A 19,062-nucleotide genomic window follows, 5' to 3' on the forward strand; every position below is an offset into this window, starting at 1 on the left:
CTGGATTCTCAGTCTCTATGGCTGCACACACTGCAACTGCTGTGCCAATACAGAAATACTGATATCGTGTGCTGGTGCACCACCCCATCAAAGTGCTACTAGTGCCACTTTCCCATAGACACAGGATATTTCTTCAGCCCTTTTTTTTTTTTTTTTTTGGTACTAGTCGTTCGTCTAAGAGAGTGATGTGCTAAGGAGAAAACTGAAGTGGTTCATTTATGTACATGTAAATTGCAAACGCTTTCAATAATTGCTTGTTAGTAGGCAGTCAAAAGGAGACTACGGAGTCTGCTGTTAGTAAGACAGCATTGAAAATGAAAGAGGAATGCCCAAAAATATAAAGACCTGTTGAAGTCAGAAGACTTCCATTTTGACAATGGGCTATCATTTGTAGTTGATGATAGTGCTAATAAATGCGGAAGACATTTGCCCACATATTTATTCAAAATCAGTTTTAAATATTTGCTTCCTGAGAGTATCCAATGTAACATAAGTAAGACAAAAAATAATACAGTAAGTGGCTTTGTCAAAATAACCATTGCTTTGTCTGTGTAACAACAGCTTTAGTCTCAGAGTAAAGGGGAAGGGCTCACAGGTGAGAGAAGAGGCCTGGAAAGGTAGGAGAAACACCCTGCTGAGCCCCAGGAAATAGGTGTAAAAAACTGCATATCTGCATTTGTAGCCTGGAGAGCAGGAGGCTCAGGGGTGACCTCCTCCCTCTCCACAGCCGCCTGAAAGCAGGCTCGGCCAGCTGGGGGTCGGCCTCTTCTCGCAGGCAGCCGGTGACAGCACAAGAGGACGCAGTGTTAAGCTGCCCCAGGGGAGGCTCAGGTTGGATGTCAGGGAGAAATTTTTCACAGAAGCGGAGATTAGACATCGCAATGGGCTGCCCGGGGAGGTGCTGCAGCCACCGTCCCGGAGGAGTTCGGACGAGACCGGACGCGCTATCAGTGCCACGTCTACTCGACAAGGTTGGTCAGGGTGGAACTCGGCGATCCAGAGGTCTTTTCCCAACTAATTGAATGGGCGGTTCTGTGATTTCATGCTAACCAAGAGCAGGGATCATTGCCGTGCTGTCCCCTTTTCCGAAGTCTCAGGAATGAAATCGCCGGCCCCTGGAACCAGGGCTCCGGGGCTCGGCTCGCACTCTCGGCGCTGGATTGCTGCTGCCTGCGCCGCGCGCACCGCGCCGGTCTCGCACGCCCCCCGCGCCGTCGTAGCCCCGGCCCCGCCCCCGCGCTGGCCCCGCCCCTCGGGCCCGCCCCGCTACCCCGGCCCCGCCCCCTCTGCGTCCGCGCCGCTCCCGCGCCGCCCCCCCCGCGGCAGTGCGGTGCTGCGCCGCGAACATGGCGTCGGAGGGGATGATCCTGACGAACCACGACCACCAGATCCGCGTCGGCGTCCTCACAGGTACCGGGCCGCGCCGGGCACGCCGCTGGGGACGCGCGGGGGGCGGCCGCGGGTCGGTGCGCGCCTCAGGCCGCCCCGCGGGCTGCCCCGCCGGCCGTCTGTCTCTCCCGTGCGGCGCCGCCGGCGCTGCGCAGGGAGCGCCCCTCCGTCGTGCGTGCGGTACCCGAAGCCCGGAGCCGGGGTCGGGGCGTGGGGGCGGCGCTCCGGCCGCCGGCGGACAGCGTGAGCGGGGCCGGCCGGCGCTGGGCAGCGCTGCCGCAGGCGGGCGGGCGCCGCAGCCGCGGGGACCGACCCGGGGATAACCCGCGCGAAGGGGACGGAGCGCGCGGGTGGGCGAATGCCGGCGGGGATGGGGGCCGGGACGCGGCCGGGCTTCCTCGGAGCGCGGCGGAGCCGTGAGTGCGAAGGCGCTGGAGAAGCGAGCCCGCGGCCGGCGCGGGCTGCGGGCCGGCAGGTGCCGGGCCTGCCTTCCCCGGGCGGGAGGCGGCCTCAGCTCCCGGCCGCGGGAATGCCCGAGCTCGGCACGCTCCGCACGGCAGCTCCTTTGGGATGGCTCCTTCCCCTCCCCCACCCTGGCCTTTACTTTGGGAATTGGGAGGGGGTGGGTGGGGATGCTTGTGCCTATGTGCTCTCTGTTGGGAGGGGGAGGAGGGCAGTTATGATGCTGCTGCTCAGAGCGCGGATGATCCTTTAATAAAGCCGTGGCACATGACCTGCGGTGCTTGCACAGAAGGGCTCCCGAAGCCGGTACGGGTGAGACAAGCTGGGGGTTCCTTTGCCGGCGTCTCGGCGGGTGTCCCGGCGCCCCGCGGAGCTCGGCGCAGCGGGGGACGCGCGGCGCGCCCAGGAGCGGAGCCCCGAGGGGTTCCGGTGTACACACACGGGCGTCAGCGCCGCTTCTGTGCGAGCAACGGGCGAGAGATGTCGGCGAAATTTTTAGACGTCAAGATCAGTAGGTTTCACCGGGAGCCTGGGAAGACACGACTGTTCATGGAAAGCAGCGTTGTGAGCTCGCTTAGGAGTAGGAGGATGCTTGGAGTGTAAGGGGGGACATTGATGGGAGAGGAGGCCTGGAGTTAACGCTGAAGTTATTTATCACCGCTAGCGGTGTTTAACCCGAGCGGCACGTTCGGAAGCGGCCCGAGCCCGCGGGAGCCCCCGCCGCTGTTCCTCTGCCGGGTGCTGATCCCGCTGCCGGGAGCAAGGGGTGTCGAGAAGGCTGGAGCCTTTCCCCTCCTTCCCTTCCTGGGAAGCGCTTGGCCGCAAGGTGATTGTGACGATAAACCGCTAGAAAAGCACGGTGGATACAAGTGTAAATCCTTAGCATGCTTTTAAATTCCAGGCAGTCACATCCTTAATATGGGTAGAGCGTGTTGGACCAGATGCAAAAGTCACATGGGGGTGTTTGTTCCCTTTGTTCCTGAAGGATAGGACATGTGTGCCACTACCTATTATTGTAAAAGTTAAAGTGGGAAGGGAGTGCCAACAGAGTGCATATTTTTCTTTGTATATTTTGTACGACTTCGTGGTGTGTAACTTGGGTTATTATTTTCTTTTGATCATAGAGTTGTAATAATTTTCACATGTGTTCCCAGAATGCAGTACCAGGCACAAATGTTGTTATAATAATTTAAATAATGATTTAGTCTCTCAATATGTTCAGATAGTCTTTCAGAATACACTTATTTTGTACTGTAAATCCTGTTGATCATTGTTAAACTCTTTTAACTTTGTATCATAATTTTTAGTTTCATTGAGAAGAGCTTCTGGCCTAAAACCTTTTAAGTTTTTTTTTTTAGAGGAAAGCCTAGAGGCATAACAAAACAGAACAGTATAAGTTTTTTCACCTTAATGTAATTGTTTAGAATTCCAGTCTAACAATTTTTGCAAATAATTATTTTCCCATTTTGAAAGGCGACACCTTGGTTTCTTGCAATTTTCCTAGTCCCTTTTTTGTATGTGTTTGTAAACCTGAAATAAAATGTTATACAAATGTTGTAGCATATATTTGGCCAACCTTAATTATTTTCCGCTCCAGTATCTCCTTTAATCTGGGAAGAAAATATTTGTACTTTGGGGGATTTGGACCCCCTAGCTGTTTCTGCTGTTTCAGCTATGAAAAGACAGCAAATTAAAAAATGTACTCTTCTGAATTTTTCTTATAGAAATTAACTAATAATTTCTGCTCTATGGAGGAATAAGTGTAGAAATAAAAAAGTTAGGCATGTGAACTGTTTTTTTTAACATTTAGAATAGCTTAGTGATGAGAAATAAGGTAATTAACATAACATGACTCCTTTAGCTTTTCTAATTAAGATCATAGGCATATGTTTGTTTTCTTAGCAGTATATACTTGTGGTCTGAACAGCACAGGCATACAGATTTATGCTTCTGTTAGACCTGGTATACTCAGTTTAGAAAATAATCAGCACTGCACCTTATGGTCATATTCAGATAGAATTTAAATTTACTTAGAAAGGAGTAACTCTGTTGAATTAATTTGGAATAAAGTTGTGTGTTTGTTTTTAAATGAGGACATATAAATTTATTTGGGCACATTGTTATTCTTATCTGTTATAGAGACTGATGCACATGGCTCCAGAGTATATTGAGAGTGAGTAATGTTTGTCATCAAGCTTAGTTTCATTACATTGTTTTGTTTTGAGCAAGTTATTGTATTTAGTTTTGCTTGGTAGACCTCTGTGTTTGTTTATGTATTGCTAGTTTCCATCTAGAAACAAATGTGTATCTTTTCACTTGTGGCAAATTTGGACAGGTGCAGTGGATTAGAGAAATAGAAATGTTGGTTGTTGTTTACTAAAGTAACTTAACTGTGTTCAAATACAAATTTATGCAGAATGTAGCACCTTAGGCTTTTTTTATGAAAATTACTTGTTGACTTCTCTTATTCCCAAACTGTTGAGGTTTTTTAGTTAAGAGTCAATGATAAGAACAAAGTCCATAATTAGGCCATTTTCTCAACATGAAAGAACTGTCTTCCTGAAGTCAGGAAAAATACTTTTGTGTATATAGCATCTGTGGACATGAAGAAGACACTCATGCGCATATTTTTTAATCTCTGTATAGAGAGTTGTAGAGTTAAGCTTCTTTACTGAAACAGGAGGAAATATGCAACTGACTGATTACAAAACTGTGAAACTTGGGAACGACAGGGTTATGTCTTATTCACATGGGAAGCTCACTGGTTTGTGGATAGAAAATTGAATTCTAATCTTTGTGTGTTATCATTTCAATAAGTTTTCTAATTTGTGAAGAGTGGAACTGTGAAAGTGTCATATTCAGCACCAGTGTTTAATGAAGCGTTCAGATTAAAGATACTGCTCACTTAGGTTCCAAACCTCTGCTACCAAAGTTTTTCCCTCTGCTACCTTTGACATGTAGTGGAGGCACATGAGCTACTAATAGAGCTTCAGTATCATGTTGTGAGGTTACTTTTATGGTAAAATGCATTTTAAAAGGGCTGTGATGCTAACTGTCAGATTGGGAGATTTTTGTGATGGAATAACAGAGTTGGACTAATGATGTCCAGAGCTTTGTCATTTCAGCATTCTGGCTATCTTCTTTTAAAAAAGAAACAGTCATAGAGAAAGAAGAAATGTGGGATAGGTAAATGAAAAAGAGGAGCGATCTCCACATTTACAGTAAAGGTTGGATTCTATGCATGCTCTGTATGTACTGTTGTGTATCAGTGCTTCCTTAGTAAAATACAAGTACAGATTTACTCTGGTTGGCCCTTGCAAGCCTTTCATGTTTGGGGTATCTCTAACAGAACAGTTGTCAATCAGTTACCAGTGGTGTCAGGTTGCTGGACCTGGTGTACTAAGTACAGAATTTTGTAATGTTGAAGTTGGCTAGAAAAGAGGAGAAACTGTGTGCTCTGGCCAGAGTTGAATCAATATTAGGTCCTCTTTCACTGGTAGTGGCATTGGTAACAGTTATATAATTTGTGACCTTTCTTGTTTTGTCAGTGACTAAAGCAGACCCTTGACGAACTGTCCAGAGAGTTCTGAATGATGTTGCCATCTCCACTAGCCCAATGGAAAAAAACATGCTCTGGTTCTCTCTGGCTCCTATTTTGTGCTTTTATCCTCTCCATCCCCATTATCTTTTTATTTGCTTCTCTTCTTTTTTTCTCTCCAGTAAGCACTTAATGTAGCTGGCCAAAACTTGTGGTTTTTTTGCACGTTTGTTTTTTTCAGAATATTAGTGATAAAAATTTGTTGGGTGCTAAAATTTTGGGTTGGCTAATACTTCTTCATTCAGTTTGTCTGCTTTTGAGGCAGGTCTGTGAGAAAGTCCTCACCAGATACAAACACCATTTTCTGTCTTTGCTCTTCATTTTTGTATTGTTTCTTCCTTGTTTAGGAAAAAGCTCTCAGACTAACTTTTTTTCAGGATTATTTTACTGTGTTCAGTATTGCTTTCAATGTGGTACAGCCTTTCCCTTTCATAAAGGGAGTAAGGGGTTTAGGCAAATTTTTCTTCAGATATATTGTTCCTCCTTTCTTCCTATGTGTAAAGATTAAAACATTTTCAATGATAGCAGTTGTCATAAGCCTACACAGTAAAGCAGACAGATGTTTCTGAATGTGTAACTCAGACCTTGATGTCCAGGTAACCCTGTAGTCTGAAGGATTACAGCAGTGTCTGTGTCTGAGACTCCTTAGTTGGTTGAAATGACTCTCACCGTGGACATTGTGACTGAATGTATCACTTTGAAGCAAGCTTTCTTCTGAGATCGTGAGGCCCTTATCTACATGAGAGCTGCGACCAAAGAAGTTGCCTGGGCAGATCTGAAGTTCAGTGATATGAATGTTCTGTAAAAATTATCTTTGAGAAATGTGGCAAACAAAACACTTAGGGTGTCACTATATATTGGTCAGACTGTTTTAGAAATGTATAGGCTGTTTATGACTAAAAAGTCATATGCCTCTTTCCTATTTTATGAGGTACCTTCTCATGACTTTCCTCTAGCTGTTCATTAATAACATGGAAGTTGCAAGATCTCTTAGCAATGGTGGTTCTGTTCATGCTTTGGAATTAGTGGGAAACTTTCTTATAGAGGTGTGTGTGGGAGGGGGAGGACTGACACTAGGTTTTCTAGGAGTTATTGTCAAATTGCTTTAATTGTCTAAATTGAAGTTGCTTAGTTTTTTGTTTGTGATCTGACTTCTGTCCAGAATTACACCTTATTGGGCATTTATCTTCAAAACATAGATTAAAGACAGTGGCTTCTCCTGGGAGCCTTAGTTAAAGAAATGCTGTGCTTTCATTAAAACATTCTGGATTCAGAGTAACATTGATTTTCATCTTAACTGTAGGACTGTCATAATGTTGAGTTTATCCATAGAAACTAGGAGAACTCCTCCCTGTTTGCCATTTGTAGCTATACATCTTTCTTTTTGACTTTTTACATGGCTAGGATGATGAGCTTAATCACGTGAATGTGATCAGTAAAATCGCCTCATTTCCTTTTTGTAGTCTAACTGTGCTTTACCTTTTAAACTTAGAGGAAGAAAGTCCTTGCTTCCCCCTCCCCCCCATTTTTTAGTGTACAGTGTGGAACAAAAATAGGTGGCTGAAATCTCTCTGGTACAGCGGACTCTTGTACTTAAATTTTAACTTGCTTGCTATAGTACTCTTTGTTTTGAATGGGAAGAAGTAGAAACACCAAAACTAAATGCATCTAAAGAAAGAGATTAAATCATACCTGTATAGTTGGGAAATAATACCCACTTGCATAAGAAACGGCCATTAATTTGGACATTTACGTGTATGATCTGGGGTAAGAAGTCTTGTGTACTCAGTGTTTCTTGATTTGGAGTTTACTTATCCAAATACAGTTGAAAGACTTCCATCTTCACCCACGCTCCATGAATGTGGTTCATATTTAGCAGCACAGAGCATACCCATTACAGCATGTTTTCATTTGCTTTTCTACGTTTATATTTGTTTCCTTTTCCAGTACTGCAAGAAAACTTTCCATGTTATTTACCTTAAAAATTAGTGATTGTGAATTTGATGAGGACCAGCTTAGCTCTGGGATAACCTTTAGTTGGTCTGCTGGCTTTGTTAATTGGACAGTAACTGAATATGTGATCATCAAGCTGTGTTTTGGAAAGTCTAGCATACAAAATTCGGATACACAGACACAGAATTCCACCTTTAATGTTGATTTAACCATAGCTGTCTGGATTTTTTTGTAGGGAAGCAAGTATAGATTCTGTTGTCTGCAATTTGTGGGATTGTTATGCAAGAGGACATGATAATTCAAAATGAAAACAAATTTCAGTTATTGTTAGATATTTATAATGTCTTGAAGTGTGGATAAAGGACAAAAAAATAATTTACATTCTGCTCAGATATGTAGATGCACTATGCAACTCTCCACTTCTTACACTGGAATGGTCTTATATTTGTAGTGTTGTCTATGACAGAAGTCTTCTTCAAAGTTTAACAGAATGCCTGAAAAAGGTGTTTTTGGAGAACAGGAGGTTGATAACCATAAGAGAAAAGAGCAGGTAGCAGCCTTTTTCCTGTGGGATGTTTTTAATTAATTAAAAAAAGAGCATAGCCTTTTGTCTATTTTATTTTATCACAAAACAATTGAAAAAATTAGTTAAAATTTAAAAAGAACAGTAATTGCATAAAAAGTGCTTGGGAAAAATAGACTTAATTAGGCAATTATCTTAGAAAATTTCATTTTGCAAGTAAGAGACTTGTATGTGATGTTTTGTTTACTTGTTTTGTTTTCAAACTAATTTACTGAGGCCTATTTTATGCCTAACTTGTCAAGTGGAAAAAAATTAGCATAAACCCTTAAGAATAATCTTCTGTGTACATTTTGCAAAATCCTGCAAAACAGGGCTCTATCCTACTGTTACAATGTGGGTGAATGATGGAAGGAATAAAATGCATTGTCTGTTCCTTTTACTTTGAGATAAACAACAAGTATTCCACTGTCTGACTTCAGTGGTTAGGGAATAGCTATGTATAACAAAACCTATTTTTGAGCAATAAAATGTTTTTTGATATATACCATGACCTTCAAGAACTGACTCAACATTAATTTAGCTTTATATATTAATTTAGCTTTATATATGTTACCTAGAACAGTAATTTTAATAATTCCAGATGTATTACAGAACAAGAGGACACAGTCTCAAGCTGCATCAAGGGAAATATAGATTGGATATTAGGAAAAAGTTTTTTACAGAAAGGGTGATAAAGTACTGGAATGGACTGCCTGGGGAGGTGGTGGAATCACCGTCCCTGGATGTGTTTAAAAAAAGACTGGATGTGGCACTTGATGCCATGATCTAGTTGAGGTGCTAGGGCATGGGTTGGACTCGATGATCTTGAAGGTCTCTTCCAACTCAAGCATTCTGTGAATTCTGTGAATTATGGCATTTCATTATGTATTCAGCATACAGATTGTATAAGTAGACCTACAAAATAAATATATTAAGAATTGCTTATGTACTTACAATCACAACTATAGAAATACATATTTCTACTTTTTCCTTTTCTAATTCAATTATATCACTTATTATGTAGTAAAGTGAAGAAGCACAATACACTTAGGCTTTGAACTGTACATTTTTTTCTGTGCTTTTAGTACTTACTGTGTGGTTATGAAATTGTTAGTTTTCTTCATTACTCTGTATATTGTAGGGAATTTATGTGGAATATTTTTCCACATAATTTAAAAAATTCTTTCATGCATGTATTTTGTTGGTTTTGCTGGATATGGTATGTGACTTTTGAGATCTAAAAGTGAGAAGTAGAAATTAAATTATGTTAAATTATATGGTGTGGTTTTGTTTGGGTTTGTTTTTTTTTCCTCTGGTGTTATAGTTTGGATTTTTTGGGAGGTGGGATTATTGGTGCTTTTCTTTTTTTTTTGGATGCGTGCTGGAGGGGATTTAAATTCATACTGAAATCTAGGAACTAAGTTGTTTATTCAGAATCATTTTGTGGGAAGTTGTATGGATGAAAAATAATACACATTCTTTGGGAATTAAAGTGAATTGCAGTAAAGTGTCTTGCAGATCTGACTCAGAATGGAAAAGCTTCTAGAACCTCTACAAATTATGCTGGTCCTTAAAGAAAAGGAAGTTGCCTTTATTCTCATCAAGCTGCTTTTGGTGCCATGAGATGGACCACTTAAGAAGGAATTGATAGCAAGACCTGAGGTGAAGTCTGTAAAGTCTTAATCCAATAATTCTTGAAGAAACATTGAATATGGCACTAGTTAGGAATTCTGCAAACCAACACACTTCTATGCTGCTGTTTCTTACCCCTTCTTAAAATAGTTCTCATGGGATTAGGAAGACAAATCAGACTGCCAAAGAGAAGATGTTGTTGGGCAGGTATGTATCCTTCTACTAGGTACTTGCAAATCCTGTTCTGGGAAAGTGTGAGTGGCAGTAAGTTTCTGGAAGAAGAAGATTTCCAGGTATTCAAACAGATATTATGTAGTTTCCTACTGGCATGATTCTTTCATATGATGTAGAGTAGTGGCATAGCAGTGTAGATGGTGAGAAACCAAGGGCTTCCTGTGGATTCCCTGTCAGAAACTTCACCTTGGAAAAAACTGGAAGAAAGCAGCAAGATACCTAAAGTAAGTACATATCTGTTGAGAAAAATGCTTGTTTCCAGGAAAGAAAAAAAAAAAAGGAAAACAAAACCCCATAAGATTAAAGGGAAAACATACTTCTCCTTTCCTTTCTTTCTAGCCTGATTTCTCGTGTTAGTTGTGTGAATACTCAAGGCAAGACATTAAATAAGCCTACAGCAAATCAAGGCTTCTTAAAATCAACTTCCTTGAAGAAATAAGCTGTAAATTAAGCATAGTAAAGAAAAAAGTTGTGGAACACCTTTAAAAGAGAGTGCAGGGACAAGAGAGTACAGTGCTTCTGTAGATAATACGCACGAAGCTCCAGGGATGCTGAGATAAAGTTGCAACAGGTGTTTCTGTGTGTGTAGCTCCTGCTGATTAAAACTTTATCACTGCTGGTACACTGATTTAATAGTTCAAAAAAAGAAAATAAGAGAGAATGTATACTATTTGTAAAACTAATAATATGTAAAATGGAGTTTTTGGAGAATGTTTTTGTAGTCTCCAGGTTTTTCTTCTGTTTTTATGATGTCCTGAAAGAATTCCTTCTTAGATATTTGCTCTAATGATGTTCCTTTCCCTTCATAGATGTAGTAAATCAGTGCAGTATAACTCCATAGCTACTAGCTTTAGCTGAATCTACATATAAGTACTTCTAGTTTTTGTAAAATGTACTTTTATATGTACAGGTGGCTTTTTTAATGGTAGGCTTTTTAAATGAGTGCTGTAATCAAGCAGACTGAAAAGTCTGCAGGGAGAATTTCTTTCCCTCCTAACCTTCTATTACAAGAGATTCCAAACCCTTCTGGTCATGTGGACATATATTATGGCATTAAGTTATCAAAATAAAGAAAAGAAGAAACCAGTAAAAGATATGTAGAATAAGCTAGGAGACTGAAGAGGATTTTGAGAGAAATCTCATAACTTTTTCAAGTAAATGTGACTACAGGGTAGTGCTGTATGATATAATTCTTTGGAAAGAAGGCAAGGCACAGAGCTTTAAAAATTTGGGAATGGTCATGTTAGTAAGATGTATGTGGTTCAAGTTGGGTATATTTGTTCCAGAACCTGATGTTTCAGAACCTAATGTTATTCTGATACCTATTTTTTAGGAATGTGCTCTGTTCCACAGTAGGAAGGTAAGCTGTCAAGCCTTAAGGTCTGATCTTGAAGTTAAATTCCAGCGTGGTAAGAATTAAAGCTGTTACCAGTGTCTCCAGTGTGCAGGACTCTGAGACTCAGGCTTTTTTCCTAAGCATCAAAAATCAAGATGGAAACTCTAAAGTTCATGTTAAAAGCAACTCATGAAAAAAGCAACTGATGAAGAATTTCCTGTGACTGTTAACCTTCAAGGAAGCTCACCTGCCTGTTCCTATTTCTTTATTCCAAAGGGTATAGCTCTAGTTTATGCACAATGGTTTCAGTACATGACTTTTCTCTTTGGCTTGGCAGTTGATCAGAGAGAATTAGAGAAAATACTAGTTGTCATTTCACCATTGTTATGTCAGAAAAGGGTTCAAGTAGACTTTCTGTGAGTTCTTTGATGAACAGAACATCTTTCTGGAAAAGCCATCTGAGGCAAATTTCTGTATAGCATTAAACTGGGACATCATGGATTATCTTTAATATTAGAAAAATCTTTTAATTCCTTGATAGCATGTCTTGTATTCCATTATTGTTATGTGTAAGTTGCTGTGAGGACTCATCAAATCATAAGGGAGATTTTAGATGTGGAATAGTAATCATTTTCAGTATTTCTTACCAGAATAGTAGCAGATTTAGTATACCCCAGAATAATTTTAGCGGGTCTTCGCATTCAGATTATTCCTAGGAACCTTTTTCTGCACCGAACAAACACCTGCTAAAAATGTTCTACCTTTGCTTCAGCCTCCAGAAAGTAAATTCAGCTGTGCATATGAAAAGTATGCTGATGAAAACTACTTTAAAATGAATGGTTGAGATTTTATTAGCATCTAGAAAGCAGCTAATGATTAGGGCACATTCAGGAGCTTGTTCAGTGTTGTAGATGTTGGGAAAACATCAGCTTGGAGCCATTTGAGGCGATAGTAAAATATATATTCCAGTTCCTTCTAAGTAAAAATTTAAACTTAATACCCCCTAGATGCTGACATTCCAACTAGCAGCCATTGCAGAAAAAAAACCCTCAAATGTAGAAATTCCCCGTATTTTGATAATTAGGTACTCTCTCAATTCTTCAATGATAAGTACACAATTAAAAAAAAATATTTTGTGCTGTACCTATATAAGTCTTTTGACTGTAATTCAGTAGGTTGATTTACCCTTTGTGATTTCATTCAATGTAAGGAAAGCCTTTGATATCAAGTGCTGCTGCTTTAGAGAAACAGATCTTAGTACTGAGGCCTTAACATGCAGACTGTTGAGTGTGTTTTGCCTCACACCAGCTCAAAACCCATGGAGTGACCTCAGTAATTGTTGGGATGCATTAGGTGCACTTGGGGAGTGCATCTCATTCAGTTTTGTCCAAAGTGAATGCCACATTCATACTTTGATTCTTCTCTGCAGTGTGAACCAAAGTGTGGTGACTGGGGACTCTTGGGAGACAGTTAAAAGCCACATTTTTAGACCAAGCACAAAAAACTAATACAGGCACACTCTTGTTTTTTGCCTCCACAGGGTTATTTGTGCCTCTTAAAATTCTTGTGTGTGCCAGAGGGGTCTTCCAGTGGGTAGCAATAAGGAGACCTTCCTAGAAATGGAAGGTGACCAGGAAGATACTGGCTCTTGAACGTGATGTGGGTGAGGGCGTAACATTTGAATATTTGGATACTCTAGAGAAAATGAGATGTCTTTTGTTAACTAGCCTTGAAATGACTCTTAAGATAGCCTAAAGTAAAGTTCAGTAGTATGCAGAAGTATTTCAAATGTCCAATATACCTATAGAATTAATTATTTTTATAAAAGCTATAGCTGAGGAAATGACAGAAAAAGCATGTTTAAATTAATCCTTAGTTTGAACACGCCCTCCTTGTACCTTGTATCTGACTTGTCTGTTAGGAAAATACATTCAGCACCTTTTCAGGGATTTTATTTTCCTGCATTCACTACATCTCAAGGTGAGTTACTGAGATAATTTTCTTCTGGTGTACCATGCAGTCTGCTGTAAGTGGCCACTGCTTTAGAATCCAGCAGGACTCTGTCCAGGTTTAATCTTGGGTATGATTCTATCATCAGTCTTCTTGTTCACTGCCACGCCATGCTGTGCTGGCATAACCTGTTGTGTGGCTGTGCAGACAGGGAACTGAAACAGCTGAAAATTACCCTGCCAAAAAAAAAAAAAAAAAAAGGATCCTCTTGAGCTGAATCAGTTGTGTGATCTGGTTCAGCACTGAGCTCTGCGGACTTCTGCTCCTGTAGGTGAATGGTGAACAAGGCTGGCAATTTTTTACCTCTATTGTCAATGCTTTTCCTTTCTGTTCTGTCGTACGTCTCTTCTATCCTGCCACTTTTTTCCTCTGTGCAAAACAAACTTAGCTGTCTAACCTAGTGGAAAAACTGCTCTTCTTTTGAGAAATCAGTTTTCTGCTGCTAGAACAAACTGAATCAACTTAGCAAGGGACCTCAGGAATGCCAGTTTGAGGAAGGAACTGGATTGTATAGGTAGAATAGGAAAAAGTGGGAGATAAGACTTCTGTTTTTTCAACACAGCTCAAACAGATGCAGTCATTTGCTAATTTTGTGTAGTTCACTTGCATCAATTGCCAAGTCAGTCTTGACACTCCTTTACTTGGCTGTGTTGCCTCCTTGCATGACTATTGCTTTGTCAGGCCAGGTGTCTTCTTGGTGGTATTTACTAGCTTGTGCTCATAGACAAGCTAAGACACTGTCTCTGCTCAATAATAAACAGTAAAATGAACATAGTGAAGGAAAGGAAGGATTTGCCTATTTCAGGAAATTTCTTTGCAGGGAGGGTAAGTCAAGATACATTTTTCCATTTTGTATATAAAGATATTTGATTCATGTAGTAGTAGGTGAATATGAAAGCTGTGCTAGGCATTTATGCTTAGCAAAGAGCTGAACATCTGAGAACTTGCATGGTAAGTAACTAGAAAAGCTGAACATTCGATTTCTGCAGTATTAAATTTGGGAAAAGGTGAACACTATGTTACATGTTTACAGGCTCGGGAGGTCACTTTATGAATGTATTAACTTTTTAATAGTCAAAATGTCTGACATTAGTTTTTCTAACTTACCATCTTGACTGTAGTATGCCTGACACAACTAATTTGAAGACTGTATACATACAATTAATATACATGCCCACATAAACATTTATTAAAGTGTATATCAGTAATTTTTTAAAAAATAAAAGTGACACACTTTTGCCAGTTCTGATTTCCCTTTTGCTTGAGGGATTTCTTTGGCACCATTCAATCTGTCATCTTACTTGCACTCAGTATAGTTTTTCTAAGCCTATCTCTAGCTCAAGCTAACATTATACTATCTTTGAGGCTGCTGGCCTGATAGGTACTAAGTGGCAGATGATGTGTTACTGACTTATTTTTCTTCTGTTGGACATCTATCTGTATACCAGCTACTTAAAACATCTGCATGCAAGATCATAATGTAATTTTGTTTCTGCCCTGCATACCTTCTTGCTGATGTGAACAGAGTCATTACCTTTTTCTTGAGTGGGCTGTTATCCATGTGATTGATGGAGGCAACTGGAGGAGCCAGTCAAAGGCATCAGCTATTTGGGTAAGTCAGGCTTTGAGATTCTTGATATTTCCGTAAAATAGGGGAGAGCTGGGTTGAAGATGAGGATAGATAGTTTAGTTGTATAATTGTGATCAGTGGACCATGTGCATTTAAGTCTTTAGCTGCAACTCAGAAGCCTGCTGGTCCATGCATTTGTCTAATGTTGTGTGTTTTCTTGGTCTCCCTGGCTACTAATTATGTACAGACCATGGTTTTGGTATTGAAACACAGTGTTTTGAGATAAAGGTAGCTAACTAAACTGAATTTTGTAAATTGCAAATGTAAGTAATGTCTTCAGTATTAAGGTATATCTATAGTGGAAGTGTGATTTTTGAAATAGCAGAAAATACTGAAATGCTGTAGTCACTGTAAAAGCAATCATAACATAAAAGTACAGTTTGGCTAGAATAAAAATTTAAGGATTAATAATAAAAATGGAATTTTACTGGAAGTGTGAGAAAACTATAGAAGGAATTGATAACCACATTATGTAAAATCAAAACAGTATTATAAAGGAAATCTTCTAGCAAATAATATAGAGACCAAGGTTATACAAATGAGGTGTAAAGGCTGTTAATGGACAGCAGACAAGCTCAACAGGGAACAGATTTGTGTGCTTAAGGATTATGCATCTGTAGGTATGTGCAAGCATCCTGTTCAGTAGAAAAGCTTAACAAAAGCAGAATTAGCAAATTGTTTTTATGAGAGGAATAGAGTAATAAACTAAATATACTAGGTGCTTATAATCCCAATAGCCTTTCCTTAAAATTCCCTCACTGAGCCTTACTCAAAGCTGACAAGTATTGAATCTTTTAGCAATTCTTTATTAATTAGTTTTTTACTCCATTGTATTAATAGTGAAATTAATCCCACCTAGAGGTCTCATCTGTCCATGAGCTTTCATTTATACCAGCAAAATTATTCCTGTGTATGGTGAACAAAATGTGAACTGATCCAGATGATAGTATTTTGCTAAGCCAGCTTTCAGTGAATTTCTTTCAGTTTACTATGAGTAAATGCTTGTGCCCACACAGTAGAGAAGGGAACAAGTTGCTGCCAGTGTAAAGAAAGTGGGAATTTTTTTCTTTTGCTAATAATGCATGAGAAAAACTGATCTTTTGCCAAGACATTAGTGGCCCGTGTATTTGGGGAGTATACTGTTGCCAGGCCTTCAAAACTTGTATGTTTACTGTAGTGCACTTTTATCAAAATCAGAAGTTGCATTCTTTGAAAAGATTGCATGGATGCAATTGCGCTTTGTAGCCTTGTGCACCACCCATTGACTGCTGGTTTCAGTTTCAGAGTCAGTGACCTGAGGCTGCATATCGTGCTCCAAAACTCAATTAACTAGTCACTCACTTAATCATGCTCACAGAAGCATATTCTGTTTGTGTGTCTGTAGGATATTTCTCTATTTTTTGGATCCGAAATGATCTGCTTCCTTCCAGAGACCACTAAATTTTGTTTCTTTTAATTACTTTTCTTTGTTAACTTGTATAGAATTACGGGATATTTGTTGGGGTTTCAGAATTTAATTATAGCTCCTATTACAACTGATATAAAAAAAAAAAAGTTTAGAAAAAAAGGTGAGGAGTTGGAAAGTACTCCCAAGAGCTTCAGCCATCCCTTTTCCCCATTAATCTCCTCACCATGGAGCTAGATGCAAGAGCTACTACTTTCTTAATGACTGCAAGGAAAGAAAGCATTAAAAACCTTAGCTCTTCTTTAAAAACAATGGAAGATAGAGATGTGAGGCCAACAGATTCCTTTGCTGTCATTTTCTTCCACGTCTGACTTTTCATCTTTGTATTTGGTGTAGATTGTGCTGGCTAAATACTAGAAATGGCTTTTTAGTGCTTTTCTGCTGTTTTTTTGCATTGAAAAGACTTTTATTTCTCTTCTTGTGCATGTTTTACTCTTTTGTGAATTGATAAAGGCATACTTCCTTTGGGACTGACTGTAAAATCTTTTGTTGCCTGTAACATGACAAGTTATACAGAAATCTTTCTCAGCACTTTTGTTTTCTTGTTTATTTTTTTCTTTGGATGCATGTGTCTTGATACAGAGTTTGTTGATCAAATACATCATATATCTCATTCACATTATTTTTGGTGTTAGATGAAAAAGTCAACCTCTTGAATGCAACTGGATTGAGCGTTTTCTTACAGAATTTCTACTAAATGTGAAATGCTTCTTTTCTTGGAACTTTTTTATTTGTACCTGCTTTGAATTGACATGTCCTGGAATCTCAGGATTTCATTATCTGGTCAACAGTAGTAATTACCTTTGTCTTCTCATTTCTTTCTTACTTTTTTTTTTCCTTAAATCTGACTGATGACAAGGCATTTCTTCCACTTTGCCTCATTTTCGTGAATGACTTCATAGCCAACTCTGTGAAAGGCTTTTCCTATAGTCCATCTTTCCTGTATTAGAATAGCTATGAGAAGAACGTGTTTTCTGTGTGTAATTGCTTGTAAATATTACCACTTTAGACCATGGTTGTTTATTTCAAGACTTTTTTTCTCTGTGTTTCTTTAATTTTGCAGCCAGTGATCTTTCTAATAGTCTGTTGTCCAGGAGGATACATCTGGAGAATGTACTGCTTTAATGCAGTACAAAGGAAGTAATTGAAAGAAATCACTAAAGGATATTATGGTGGGTTGACCCTGTGCAGCAGCTGAGCTCTTCACCCAGAGGCTTACTCACTGCCTCCAGGCATGATGAGGGACAGAATTAGAAAAGCAAAAGTGTGGAAACTCATCAGTTGAGATAAAGGCAGTTTAATAAGTGAGGGAAAGGTGTGTGCCTTACTGAGATCAAGCCAGACAATATCCACAGCTGTCCATTTACCAAGTCACTAATCTCCTAGTAGAAAGTTTTTGTTATGCTGCTCTCTGTGTTCTGCTGCATTTTTTTCCTACCTGTTAGCCAGACAGGTACAAAAGCCTAATTTTCTTTCGTATGGAGCCTTCTACCAGACAAAAAGCACCCGTAAGAAATTTTATAGTTTGTTCTGCAAATCTATCTGCCCCCTTTGTTCAGGAATACAGGCAATTTATAGATCAGTGAAGGAACCAATGCCCCACTGTATGGCTTTGCCACCTGGTACACATCCTGTAGGATGAAGAAAGACTTTTATGAACTTTTTTTGTCTTTTTACATTGTTGACTAATGGCTTTTCTACAATTGGTGAGTAGCATTTTTACTTCTCTCATGTGTTAGCTTTCAGTAGTTGCTGAAAAACTTTGGTGATTCATCTCCTTTTCTTGTCCCTTCAATGGCTTCATAAATGGAAATTCAGCTTCCATACTTTCAAGGAGTTTCCTTCATAAGGAAAATAAAAAGTATACATTCTAACTGTAAATTCCATTTAAGTCAATATAATATGTTTGTAATGTTCCCCATGGCTGTTACACAACTATCTAATGTCAATTACTGTGCACTGATGATACATCTTAAGATACAAACTGGTTTTTAAAAAATTTTGTTTGTGAATGTAATTGAAGAAAAGCCTTTCATTGGGTGCTCAAATGAGAATATTTGAGTAAGGATGTGGTTTAAAGATATTTAAAGCTCACAGTACTTCACAGCTTGATAAAGTTCTGTGATTTATTCTATATTAGATGCAAATTCAGATACTAGGTTGTGACTGATAACATTATTCACTGTGCATGAAGTTCTTTCTGCCAAAATACATTACTTTTTACTTATATGTTATGTAGATTTATTTTATTTATGTAAGTACTTTGCAAATGCTCAGGTAAAGAGTTAGTCTTGAAACTTATATGCTACGCAGGCTACCTGCTAAGAAAAAGAGTTTTTACGTTTCTGAGAACAAGAGCCAGCGCTCAACGGATATGCAAAGTCCTGAAATAAACTTGGATTCTTGTATTAGCTTGGACTCACTCATAATTAACTTTGTCTACTCTAGCCTGACTTCTAAAATACATCTTATTAGATAAAAAAACACTCATTGGTTATTTAAGAATTTCAAGAGAACTAGTATAATGTAATATAAGAGTTAAGACATCCCTAGATGACACATTCAATTGGAGTATTAAATGAGATCTCATTTATTAAATATGTATATAACAGTCTCTGTATCAAGGGCCTATATATCATTTATAAAAACAAAATTTAGCAGTTGAGAGATGCTCTTAGAACACACATGATACTTTTATTTCAGTTTTTCTGTTTTGAAAGAAAGTGAGTGTTTTTTAGGATTTTTCTGTGCTTGAATATGGTTTCTTACTAAGCCTTTCCACATCAGGAAA

General features: G+C 39.3%; 1 protein-coding gene across 19 annotated transcripts in view; it reads left to right on the forward strand.

Moving 5' to 3' along the window:
• The first annotated feature begins 1,263 nt into the window (after window positions 1-1,263).
• Window positions 1,264-19,062, forward strand: part of GPHN (gephyrin) — a 279,199-nt gene continuing 261,400 nt past the window's right edge. For all 19 annotated transcript variants that reach the window (XM_068193120.1, XM_068193123.1, XM_068193122.1 and 16 more), the window contains exon 1: window positions 1,264-1,410. In XM_068193120.1, the coding sequence (XP_068049221.1) occupies window positions 1,347-1,410 (64 nt within the window). In that variant the 5' untranslated portion in view covers window positions 1,264-1,346. The remainder of the gene's footprint in view (window positions 1,411-19,062) is intronic.

Source organism: Anomalospiza imberbis, chromosome 6 (genome assembly GCF_031753505.1).
Source record: "Anomalospiza imberbis isolate Cuckoo-Finch-1a 21T00152 chromosome 6, ASM3175350v1, whole genome shotgun sequence".
NCBI classification, from domain to species: Eukaryota; Metazoa; Chordata; class Aves; order Passeriformes; family Viduidae; genus Anomalospiza; species Anomalospiza imberbis.